Consider the following 12873-nt stretch of genomic DNA (forward strand, 5'->3'; position numbering starts at 1 on the left):
TAGAATTCATTACCAAATTTAGAAAAAAAGAGTAGAACAAAAGTACATGGAAACAAATAAAATCAGATACGGGGAAATGGAGATGTGAGATTGAAATATTTCAAGGAAAAAAGCACATTGAAAAAAATAAAGCACAATTTAAAACATGTCAATTGATGGTTGATTGGGTCCTAAATGAGATATCAGGCCAACTGCAATGGGGCAGAGGTTGGCTACATGAAGTGGTTCAACAGAGTTAGTTTCTATCTTCCGATTTAGGGGGTCATTAGGATAGCGGGCAGATCGCCACCGCCTGTATGGCGGTGACGATCCGCCCGCCAAAAACCACCGCCCGCATTGAAATTTCCCCCCGCCACATTACCATGGCGGGGGGGACCCCGGCGGACAGAAAGACCGTCCACCGGTTTTCTGCCGGTAGGCAATCCGCCCGATTGCCTACCGGGCGGAAAAGCTGTACTGTTTATTGTATATAGCTCTGACTTTTGCCCTACTGTAGTCAATTCCCTAACTCCATCCTTGTATTCTGCCTATGCATATACTGTACGCAACATGTTTATCCCTGTAAAGCGCTCTGATACCCTAACGGGTCATGTTCCCGCTATATAAAACCTTAAATAAATAATAAATAAATATGGTGGCAGTGTCTGGTAGACACCACCATCCATTTTAGAATGTAGGCGGGGACATGCCTTTCCGTGGTGGCAATGCCGCCACGGTAAGGCATGCGGTCTTCGACATTGGGGGCCCGTAGCGGGCCCCCAGGGATTCTGAGGGGTGCACATGGAGGGAACCTATGGTACCCCCCTGCTGTTCCATGCACAACATAGCAGGCACCGCGCGGTGCCTGCCACGTTGTGCATGGAACAGCACGACATGCCTTCTTGGCATTGCGGCGGGCGGTGCTGAGAGCATCCTAATGTCACCAATGGGACCATTCTACGAAAGGATGGCGGGCAGACAAAGTCCGCCCGCCATCTTAATGATGCCCTAAGTCTTTTTTCTGGTAGTCAAAGTCTTACAGTAGGGCCAGGTCTAATTGAATTTTTGTTGGTTAGGTCTAAAAAAAAATATAGCCTTTTACTCTTTTTTCTAAATTAGTGTGGGGCTTTTCTTGCGTTGTGTTTTCACTTTACTACTGTTTGACATGCTGCATAAATAGTTTACTGAGTTAAACCTGACTGCTTTGTCCCAAGCTACCAGAGGGTAAAGAGTGGGATAATTGGGGGCTTACTCGTGTTTCACCTGACAAAAATTGTGGTTCCTGTTTGAGTAGGGTCTCACGCCCTCAACCAGTAACCCAATTTTCTGTAGCTCCTATGTTTTTAGTTTCTGGGCCCTATCTACCCAGCTTCACCATAAGGACCCCACCCAGATAGATTAAAGTGGCCCTCACCTCACTCCTTCTTTAGCTTCCATGTCCTGTTCTCTGCACCTCATTTCCATTGCGCTCCCATATTTAAAAATGTTAGTTTCACTCAACTCTCCTCTATTTCCCCTGCTCTCTCCTTCCTCTTTCACATTCACTCCCTTTGCACTACTCCCATTTCTTCCACCCAACTCTGTCACCATATTTCTGGCCTCTCTAATTCACCTTTTGCCCGTTTACCTTCTTCTTTACCCCTTTCTTACTTAAATTGTGTTTGCTTCCTTCTTTCTGTTGCACTCATCACCCATTCATAGATATTCTCCATGTAACTATCTCCTTCTTTAACCCTCTATTCCCCTCCTCTCTACTACTGATTTTTCTCCCTTCTCCTCTCACTCGCATTTTCCAGCTTTAATCTTCCACTCGCCTCTTCCTCCGCTCTCTCCATCCTTCCTTTACTTCATTTATCCTATGCTGATACTTGCCTCTCTTCATCCATCCTTCCTCCATCACATTTCCTCCCTTTCTCTCACTCTTTTCCCTCTGCCTTTCTCTTGTCTGTCCTTTCTTCTCACAACACTCCTCGTACTCTTCACGTTTTCACCTTCTTTACCCTCTTCTCACCATTCTGTTTTCTTCTCCTTACCCGCCTCTCTTCTGCCCTTCTCTTCTGAGTGGCAGCGCACCTTCCTTTTCCCCCTCTATCTACTCTCCTCTTCCGTAAATCTTTAACCAGCTGGACTTTAATGAATGGTGTGGACTTTAAACACACCTTGTAACTACCAGGCAACCTGGTCATAACTTTGAACTTAAAACCCCTGCACAAACAGAGGTTAGTGTAGAGGTGGGAACAATTCAGTCCCCTCTTTATCAGTGCCTTAGTTGTCACTACGGACCACGGAAGCCTCTCTTTCCCCCAGGCCCCTCCTCTCAGGGAGGCTCCACTGTCTCTGGGTATATTTCTTTGTGCACCTCTTTGCAGTGTGCCTTCTGGATAGTCTAAACGGAGGTGTTTAGAGGAGGGTTTACTGAGCTGATCTCTAAGGGGCTTGTTGACAGTAAACTTGTCTTAAACAGTAATCTTTAAGTGCTTTGTATGCTGGAATTTCTTATTAATTTTAAGGAATGTCGTATAAAGACAGGTTTATTGCCTTTACCATTCATGTACATTCACAGACAAGCCACCAAAAGGTCTCTGATGTTCAGTGAGACTTTAACATTTACAGAATTTTTTGATTATTGTTGCATTTTTTAATTGGTAATTAATAAATAATGATTCTACAGGATGCCATTTAAGATTATGCTTGTGCCAATTTGCTTTCAATTCCAAGTATGCCCTCTGGTGACTGATGGAGCGATATATATGCCTGGCATGCCAGAAGAAAGAAAAGCTGCGCTGTTATTTGCATTTAAATCAGAAAAGGGATGTTGGCTTGAAAGAGGCTACATCTGTTTTACAATCACCTTATGATTAACATGCAGATGAGTTATCTTGTCTTCAAATTACAGGTATAAAGAGAAGCGGTACGAAGAGTGGTCCCAAACCGTGTCAGAGAAATCACAGTACAATCTCTGCCAACCACTCATCAAAAGAGACGAGGACACCAAACTCATCACAGTCAATTTTAACCCCCAGGTAAAATGGAGAGCTAATGCTGCTGTGAAGGGCATCTAATTGCTGTGTTAGCCTGTTCTTTATGCATCGTTCGGGAAACGTCAGCCACTAACCTTTCTATCCTGACAGAGAGACCGCTCACTTGACCCATACCTCTGTATTTGCAGTTTACGCACATTGGATATTATTTCACTGATTTCTGTAAATGTTTCTACCAGCAGCATGCTGCAGTGGTATAGAGACGCCCAATCCCATTATCTTAAGCAGCATTATCATGTTTGCATCTCTGCCCAGCTCCACACACTGATTACATATGTACATGTTTTCCTGAGGCTTTTCCAATGTATGGCGTTAGATTCTAAGGGGCCCGTTAGGATGGTGGGCGGATCGCCGGGCCGCCAAATTAGGATGGCTGGGGGGTCCGCGGCGAACGGAAAGACCGTCTGCCGCTTTTCTGCCGGACGACTCGTCGACCGTGCGGAAAACGGCCTCAATATGGTGGCGGTGTCTGCCAAACCCGCCATCTACATTATGATGCCAGCAGAGACTTGCGTTATGGAAAAGTATGCGGTTTCTGCTTAAGGGGGCCCGTTGCGGGACCCCAGAGTGTTGGGGAAATGGGGGTGCACTTGGGGGGTACCCTACATTGGCATGGACAAGGTGGCAGGCACCGCGCCGTGCCTGTCACCTTGTGCAGGCCGATGCATGACGTGCATCCACAGCATTGTGGTGGGCAGTGCTGTGAGCACCGCCCGCCACAATGATGTGGATGGGGGATGCACCAGCCAAGGTGGCATCCTAATTGCCACAGCTGGACCGCCGCACCTCTGGCGGACGGTCCCGTTCACCGTTACAGTGGCAGGCGGACAAAATAGTCCCTAAAGTGTTAGTGTTTACATGTTGTATTTTCTTGCTTCCTTTTTTCTTCTGTTGGGTGCATAACTTGTTGGATACAGGCTTTTCACAGTCATTTATGAAAATGATATTTGCCATTTCGTGATTGACCCACTCACAAATACTCAAGAAAGTGCTTAATTGTTTAATTTTTTTCCACAAGTAAGTATTATTCTTGTAAGAATCACCTTTAGAAAATTAGAGGACAGTGATCACCTGTAGGTAAATTGTTCATGAGTACAGGTCTATACGTGAGCTTGAAGCAAGATGAAAAGGGTAGGTGGTCTCTAACCGGTGTGGCCAAAGAAGCGTATCTAGAAGTACCTTCCGAGAGGCGGGACCTTTGTAATTAAGGGTGTAGCTTAAAGCATGTTAACTAAAATTCTGTGCTTCCACTTGAAAAGTATTTATTGGAGACATATTACACAACCAACAATGTATGTGTAAAACACATCAGACATATTGACTTTGCCAGTGCTTGTTAACCAAATCAAATAAATGAGTATCTGCAAATATTTTGTTGTGAATGATTAGTCTTTGGAGTGTCTCATTCACTCCTGAACTCCCCCTCACGCTGCTTTTCTTTGTAGTCTTTTAATGTTAGACACTTGCACCCTTTTTCTCTGCACATATTTTCCACTCTGATTGAACAATTCTGTTTGTGGATGAGAATGGTGTTGCAAATCTAGAGCTTGCAGATGCTCTACTCCTCCTCCCTGCAGATACCCTCTCTGCTTTTGGCCCATTTGCAGCTCCAGACAATCTAGAAAGGCTTAAAATCATGTGCCACTACTTATCATTCTAACCCTTCACAAGCCTTTGTATCAACACATGAAAGACTAAGGAATAGCCGGTTGTTTTCTTGCTTCAAGCATTGATTAAGATGTTCACCTATAAAACAATGTTGTGTCAGAAATTGCACTGATGCATGGCATGGGATCAGACCTCATTTAGTGTTCCCTGGAATTACTTACAAAAGGCCATCTTCCAGCCTCAAATTTACTACATTTTTTAACAGGGATTAAAACAGTTGACTGTGCGGTCCTATTAAATTTCCTGAATCTCCCAATAGAGGAGCCCAGTTGTGCCTTAGCTGAGATGTGACAGTTCCTAACTGGTGATGATCATCTCTTTCCGTTCCCACCCCCATTCCTTGGAGTGAGTCATAGCACAAGGATTCCTTTTGCACTGCCCTCCCGTCAAATCCAGAATTGTACTCCTACTCTGTTGACTGTCAGTCAACTACCTACTTGGCCCACCGCTGGCATATCTGACAAAACCTCTACTTGCATGTGCTCAGGCCAGGAGCCATTGTAGTTTCTTTTTCTTCTTCCAGGTTTAATTTTGACAGTGTCAATTTATTTTTGTGCCAGGCTGCTGTTGCAAAGAGAAGAAAGGGAAGAGACTCCCTCTGAGTCTAAAAGGAGCCCGGTCAGTTCGCATATTAAAAAATCAATGTAAACATTTCATTTTTCTATTACTATATGCTCGATCTAGTCGTTCAGTGTGTTAATTCATTCAGTCTATGGATCTTCATTTGATCTCCTAGTCATAGGTTCAAATCCTGGTGGATGCACTGAGCTGTTCATCTTTCCTGGGTGGGTAAAATGAGTGCCGAACCGCTGCTGCCTTTGCCTGTTGGGGTGTCAGGAACTTCAAGCCCCAGCCTGCCTTGCGGCGTGGACGCTGCCGACAAGCATCCTTCGCACCAGAAGGTGCTTAAAACACTGCCAGTGCTCCCACTGTGCGGGAGACCGAACCGTTGATGCCTTTGCCTGTGGGGGGCCAGGAACTTCAAGCCCCAGCCTGCCTTGTGGCGTGGACGCCGCCGACGAACTTCCTTTGTGCCAGAAGGCGCTTAAAACACTGCCAGTGCCACTCCAGCGTGGGAGACCGAACTGCTGCTGCCTTTGCCTGTGGAAGGCCAGGAACTTCAAGCCCCAGCCTGCCTTGCGGTGCGGTCGCCACCGCCGAGCTTTCTTTGCTCCAGAAGGTGCTTAAAACACTGCTAGTGCTCCCGCAGCACGGGAGAAAGAACCGCTGCACCCTTTGCCTGTGGGGGGCCCAGGAACTTCAAGCCCCAGCCTGCCTTGTGGCGCAGATGCCGACGACGAGCTTCCTTCGCGCCAGAAGGTGCTTAAAACACTGCCAGTGCTCCAGCAGCGCAGGAGACCGAACTGCTGCTGCCTTTGCCTGCGGGGGGCCAGGAACTTCAAGCCCCAGCCTGCCTTGCTGTGCGGACGCCCCCGACGAGCTTCCTTCATGCCAGAAGGCCCTCTAAACACTGTCTGTGCTCCCGCAGCACGGGATGCACGCGGGTGTGCCCAGGCCGTGCTGGGGCGAAGCCCGGGCCAGGGGCGGGCCCATCTGCGCCCGTCCGCGGCTGGAGGAGACCGGGCTGGGCAACCCCCCTAACAACTGTTACCTGCGCTGATGGACTATCAATCTTGAAAAGGTACTGTTTGATTTCACTACCGGATACATGCCAAGGATCAGAGGGGCCAGGGAGTGGTGGGGACACTTGACGCCTTTTTGTTGAGGGCTGAATCTGCCCTCATTCATGAAATTGAACTAACCGAGCGTCGCCTTTCATTGGAACGGCATGTTCCCCAGGGACAATCAGTTTTTGTTGGCTGTCCTTCACAAAACAGCTCTCAAGACTCCTCAGTACAGGCAATACAGACATTAAATAAGTCATCTGATCAAGAAACACCACACTCTCTGAGCAAGTGAATGGCAAAAATAGGCCGAGCATAACTACGAGGGGCCAGAAGACCACAAATAAAACCAGACAAGACTGTAGCAGTGAGCCGTTACCTTAAAAGTCAAGGGGGGCCTCAGAAACAGAAAACTTTAGAGGCAACAAGAAGAGAAATAGCAACTGAAAAAACAACCCCAGACAGAAACAGTGTGCAGGGTTTCTGCTAAGGTCAGAAACTGATGGATTCATTAGATTACCCTTCGGGACAAAGGAGGAAGACTTCTGGAAAAGAGTAGAAACTATTGTATCTGTTTTATTTGACCCTGTATTACAATAATTGTTAAGGATTGAAGAAAGACTTAGTAATTTGGAGGGGCGATTTGTAAATAATGGCCCGGTACTTCGGGAGCTACATTTGGGTAGAGACTCTGACACAATGTTAAATCGGGGAGGGAGGCCAGAGGTAAACCAAACTGTCACTATTTTGGACACCGGTATAGTACACTGCAACAGTACTCAGGGTAGTCTCCATGGTGTAACAGCCCATTCGGGACCTGTTTTACAATCTGGAGTACCCCACAGCAGATCGGAGAGGCCATGGGACAGCAGGCCCAGGCGCTTCCCATGTACAAGCATTGAAGACCCCTAATGCAGCATTAGCTGCTACAGGAATGACCACACTGGCTAATGAGGGAAGCGATCTTAATCAACCAAGCCCTTGAAGATCTAACTTTAGATACAAAACAAACTCAAATGAGACCTTGCACCTCCCGCCAGAAGCAACCCCCTACACTATAGTGTTGACAAACGTTCCTCCTCTGACCCCTTGTGCCCCGAGCACTGGAAAACTCTGAGAAACAAAGTGCTGCACCTACTGAGTGCCAAAACTGGCCTAACGGATATTCTCTTTTCAGAATTCAAAATGGCAAGAAGAATTGGCTTGGTCGGTAAATCAAATGAACACCTGGAAGGTGACAGTGTTGTCTTAACCTTAGATCCCCGTACCTGGTGCAGTCTATTCTTGGTAGGGTGGGCAAACAACTTAGTATGATACAGGGGATTAACATCATAACCCTAGGGTACATTTATAGACCAGCTAGGACCATGAGGAATAACTGCCCGGAGGTGAATCAAACAAGCAACATACAACACAGGTTCAGGGTCCCAGTCAGTAACCGATTCAACACCTTTAATTACTTAGATGATATAGACTGACTAACTTACTCTAGAAACATCTACCTTACCAACACGCACAGAGTTGGTGGCTATATCACTGGCATACCACCCATAAAGAAACTTTCCCTTGATGACAGGAAAAACAAAATGAATAACTATTCTCTAACGGCTGTCCCAAATGGGTACAGAAATGAGATCTTGGGAGCTAGTAGCTTAACACATATCTAGACGTAAATCAGCCATCGCTCATTACCCAAGAACCACCCCCCAATAACTATAGATCATCAGGGCCCTCAGTTAATGTTGATAGTACCATTTGCACTACTTACAACCTTGCATTTTGGAATGTAGCAGGCTTGCAGTCTAAGTTAACCAACCCTATATGGTGTGATTTCATACCTAATTTGAACATATTATGTCTTCAAGAAACATGGGCGATTGATGCATTCCATGTAAATGGATTTAAAACCTTTCACACCCCAGCTGTCGAGGTAGCATGTGGTGGGCCAAAGGGGGGGCTATGCATATATATTTCAAACAGGTTAAATATAAGGAAGATAGAGATGTATAGTGAGAAGATTTACTACCAAGTGATTCAAATGTATTTTGACAGAAGACATTTGTATTGTATTGACAAACTTTTACAATAACATCCCTCTGGAACAAACGGGGGAAGTTATGGAAAAAATGGTTAATGATCTGAAACACGTATACAATGGCTATGCCAAAGATACATTTCTGATTTTGGGAAGGTATTTTAATTGTGTCCTGTGGCCTGATACAGTTGGTAAACAATGTGGATTTATGAATGATGATGGGTCTAGTTACACACATTTCTGACACTCAAATTTGGGGGTACTGTTTAATGAGATGATGTTTTGTCTTGATCCAGGGTTTGCAAATGAAATATGCGTTAGGCCTGTTCCGATGAGTCAGACCTTTAATGGTAGAGGCTTGCACCCCACCATAGATTATATATTAGCATCAAACATCTATACATATAGACTTCAATCATTCCATACCCATAATAACTCTCTCAGTGACCATTTGCCACTAAGTGTGTCTATATCAATGCCAGTAAGATCTTCAGGTAAAAGAGAGGAAACAAATCAGGTTCTGCAAAATCTCACCTTAAATAGGTTAAATGGTTATTCATTGTGATGGGCGAAGGTGAACCCTGTGGATATTACTAAACAAGTAGTAAGTAAGAGTAAATCAGCGGTCAACACTTGCCTGAGCGAAACAGCTACTCCCGATTGTGTCCTCTCTTCCTTTCAGAAAATTTCAGAAGCTGTAAGGGAGGCTCTATTCGTGCAGAGCAGAAATAAAAAGAAAAATCATGGGTGGTTTGTTCGAAATGTATGCGTGCGTGCGTGCGTACGCTAACCTGAAGAGTGAATTACATAAGGTCCCAAGAAATCCGGCTAATTGTTAGGCAGGCTAGCGTGGCATATAGGCTAGCACTCAAAGAACGGAAGACATCCCTTAGAATTGAGGCATGGGAGTCCCTGCATGAGGCCTCCTTATCGAAAGACAGCTCTGCTTTTTGGAGAGCAGTGAAAGCCCCATATCTGACCCCTGGTGATGGCCCATCAATAGAAATAGCAATAGCAGAAAAACAATGGGTAGAGCACTTTGATAAGGTGTATATTGGCGGGGTGAGGGAGGATGCGTCAGATATTTATTACCACGGGGAAACCGCTTTGGTATCTATTTCTCAACACCCTGATCTCCATTTTAACCTGGAATAAATCAACCGGGCAGTCGACATGAGCCTAGGCGGCAAAGCTCCTGTGCCTGACGGGATCCGTGTAGATCGATTCAGCTCTAATGTGTTACTATGGGGACCACTCATAACCCAGGTAATTAGAGCTAGTTGTGTTTCACCTTTCTTGACTACGTGGACTGAGTCGATCATAGTGCCAATATTTAAAAAGGGGGACTGCCAGTATCCGGGGTGCTAGAGGCCAATATCATTGTTGGACTCTCTGATAAAAGTGGCAAGCCGGTTTATCCTGGAACGTCTACAAGACTGGGCTGAGGCCAACAAGGTTATGTCCGATATCCAATATAGTTTCTGTGAGGGCTTAGGGACAGTCGAACAGAGCCTTAATTTAACCATTATTATAGGAAAATACACATGAGCAAAGCAGGGTAGACTGTTCCTAGCCTTCGTGGAGCTTACCGCAGCTTTTGACTGCGTTAGGCATGACAGGTTATGGGAAATCCTTGAGGATATGGGGTGGACATCAACATAATTAATTTTCTGAGACGGTTATATATTGATGCAAGGGCAAGAGTACAATGCAGTATCACTGGTGAGTGCTCTGTTCTGTTTCCGATTAGGAGGGGGCGTCAGGCAAGGTTGCGTGCTTGCCCCCTTCCTTTTAAATCTTTATATTAATGGCCTTGGTGAGGCATTGATAAGAGACTGTCAAGATCTCCCCCAAATAGCTGGACGTCCAATACCTGCGCTTTTATATGAGGATGACTCAGTTCTGATGTCACGTACTCAAGCTGGTCTGCAAAAGGTGATAAACTCCTTTGTAGCCTTTATGTGTCACCTTGGCCTTAGAGTAAACACCACAAAATCTTTTATAATGCGGTGTGGCTGGGTAGCCGTAAATGCAGGAATATGTATATAGGCGGACAGAAGATTGCGTTTACTATAAGTTTTTCATACCTCGGTATACTTTTCTCTGAGAACGAGCGTTGGGCTCAAACAGTCCATGCAAAGAAATTGGGGGTTTCGAAGTCTACGAGCGCTCTCCATAATTTTTCAAGAAAGTTAGGCAGGAGGCCACCTGTTGAACTTATTCAGCTATATAAGGCAAAAAGCTTTGCCACGGCCATCTATGGTGCTGGGATTTGGGGTTTTGTAGATGTGTATCCTTTGCAAACTGTGGAAAATGCATTTTTACATTACATTTTAGCTGTATAAAGTTGTACATCCTCGTATGTCTGCCATTCTGAATTTTGTTTTTTTAATTTGTTTATTTTATTTTAAACCTTTATTCCTTATCAAAAACAGTAATCAAAGGACACTTTCCCATTTTTACGCCGTTACAATTGCAATGGTATTTTGCATTTTTACACTATACATTCAAACAGCACAGCAGGCTAGTATCATTCCTTAACTTGTTATTATCATACCGCACCCCCTATCAGGCAGTATGCGCAGTATGCGCTGCTCATCCCTCCTCAAGGTTCCCATATGGCTTACAGTATGCCACTTATCCCAGTGTTCCCATCTGCCTCACTTTGTGTCTTCTGTCGTCTTCAGGACCAGCGCCTATTTTACAGAGCTTCAGGGCTGGGCACTCTCGTTCCTGGACGCACACTCTCTGTGGGTTTGCTGTCCCCTTTTTTAGTTGCTTTATATGTATTATACAATGCCCAGAAATTCTTGTCTATGTCTATTACGGGGAAGGAGGAGGGGGGGAGGAAGTTCGCTATAATTCTCCATTTGGGTGCTGCAGTACAGCATATCATTCGCCCTTTGAGCAGTCGTAGAGAGCGGTCCCTTCGACCAACAAATCGGATTTAGAGTAGCCCAGCAGAGCCAGAGCCTGCTCCGGCGGCAGTGTCTGCCCAATTATCGCCGCCATCTCTGTGAAAACTCGTTCCCAAACCTTCGCTATCCCCGGACAGAACCACGCCAGATGCATGAAGTCAGCCATCTGTTCGCTGCAACGCTTGCACTTCGACTCCTCCCTCAGGCCATAGCTGCAGAGCCTTTCCAGAGTATAGTAAACCCTATTGAGATATTTGAAGTGGATCAAGCGGTGTCGACCGTTGAGGGAAACACGTTTCGTGTTGGTGAAGCAGTACGTCCACATAGCATCATCTAATTCCCTATCTAGATCTCTTTGCCATGCTAGGCGGGCCTTGGTAAAATAGTTCTCCCTATAGGTCATGGTAAGCATGTAGATTTTAGAAACTATTCTCGTTGGTTCCCCAGTTTTTATGACCTAATTAAGTGCGGTCAGTTCTAGTGGTTCTGCTAAGTCTCCCCCCAAGATCTTAAGCAATGCGTGTCTGGTTCTGTGAAATTGGAATTTGGTAAGGAGGGTGGGCGTTCCATCCCCTATTTCCATGTTTTCCCAGTCCCTTGCCATGCCACCCGCAAACAGGTTACCTATAGTACTGATCTCCTTTGAGTTAAGTGCACCCCCCATCCCTACATGAGGGCAGCCAGTGGCACCATTCCAGTGGGGCTTGCGGAGAGTACAGGATAGCTCCTGCCTGTAAGTTCAAAAGGTGGTGCCATGCATGTGTAGTCGCGTTGACTGAATCTAATATTCCTGTCCTACGATCAGGGGGCGAGAAGAGCAGCATGGGCAATGGACGAGGGGAGGCCACTGCTCTCTCAATGCACAGGAGTGGGGTGTCCAGTGCACCGTGCATCCAGAGGTATGCATGTGCATTTTGTACTGCCCTATAGTATAGGTCAAAATCAGGTGCTCCCAGTCTTCCCATATGGTAAGGCAACGTAAGAATTTGCCATTTACCCCTCGGCTGTTTACCCGCCCATGCCAACTTAACCATCAAAGTCGTGAGACTCCTAAAAAACACGCTAGGATGGACCATTGGGATATTAGTAAAACAAAATAGAAAGTGAGGGAGTATCACCATTTTTATTATGGAGACTCTTCCCAGGAGGGATAGCGGTAGTCGGATCCAGCTCTCTACCTCATCTTCCAGTTTACTAATCAATACACCATAGTTTTCCCTAAAGACCACTTCCGAGTCCGAGTGTATCTGGATACCAAGGTATCGCACCGAGTCCGTTGTCCACTGCAATGGGTAGTGAGGTTTAAACTGAGTGGTGGCCGGGGTCAAGGGGAATATAGTAGACTTCGACCAGTTAACACGCAGTCACGACACCCCTTCATAGCGTACCACTTCCCGCAGTACAGATGAGAGATTACGTTCAGGGTCCCGGATATATAGTAGTGTGTTGTCCCTGTAAGTCGAGACTATAAGTTCATATCCCGGGATACGAATACCTTTATATCTGTGATATTCTCGTAGCGCACAGGCTAAGGGTTCTGCCACCAAAGTATAGAGAATCGGAGAAAGTGGGCAGCCTTGTCGTGTGCCCCTAGAGATACATATCGG

General features: G+C 45.9%; 1 protein-coding gene across 1 annotated transcript in view; it reads left to right on the forward strand.

Moving 5' to 3' along the window:
- DNAH9 (dynein axonemal heavy chain 9) overlaps positions 1-12873 on the forward strand; it is a 1479259-nt gene that overhangs the window by 255774 nt on the left and 1210612 nt on the right. The window contains exon 12 of the mRNA XM_085616775.1: positions 2876-3002. Coding sequence (XP_085472901.1) covers positions 2876-3002 — 127 coding nt within the window. The remainder of the gene's footprint in view (positions 1-2875; positions 3003-12873) is intronic.

This window comes from Triturus cristatus, chromosome 7 (genome assembly GCF_964204655.1).
Source record: "Triturus cristatus chromosome 7, aTriCri1.1, whole genome shotgun sequence".
In the NCBI taxonomy this organism is placed as follows: domain Eukaryota; kingdom Metazoa; phylum Chordata; class Amphibia; order Caudata; family Salamandridae; genus Triturus; species Triturus cristatus.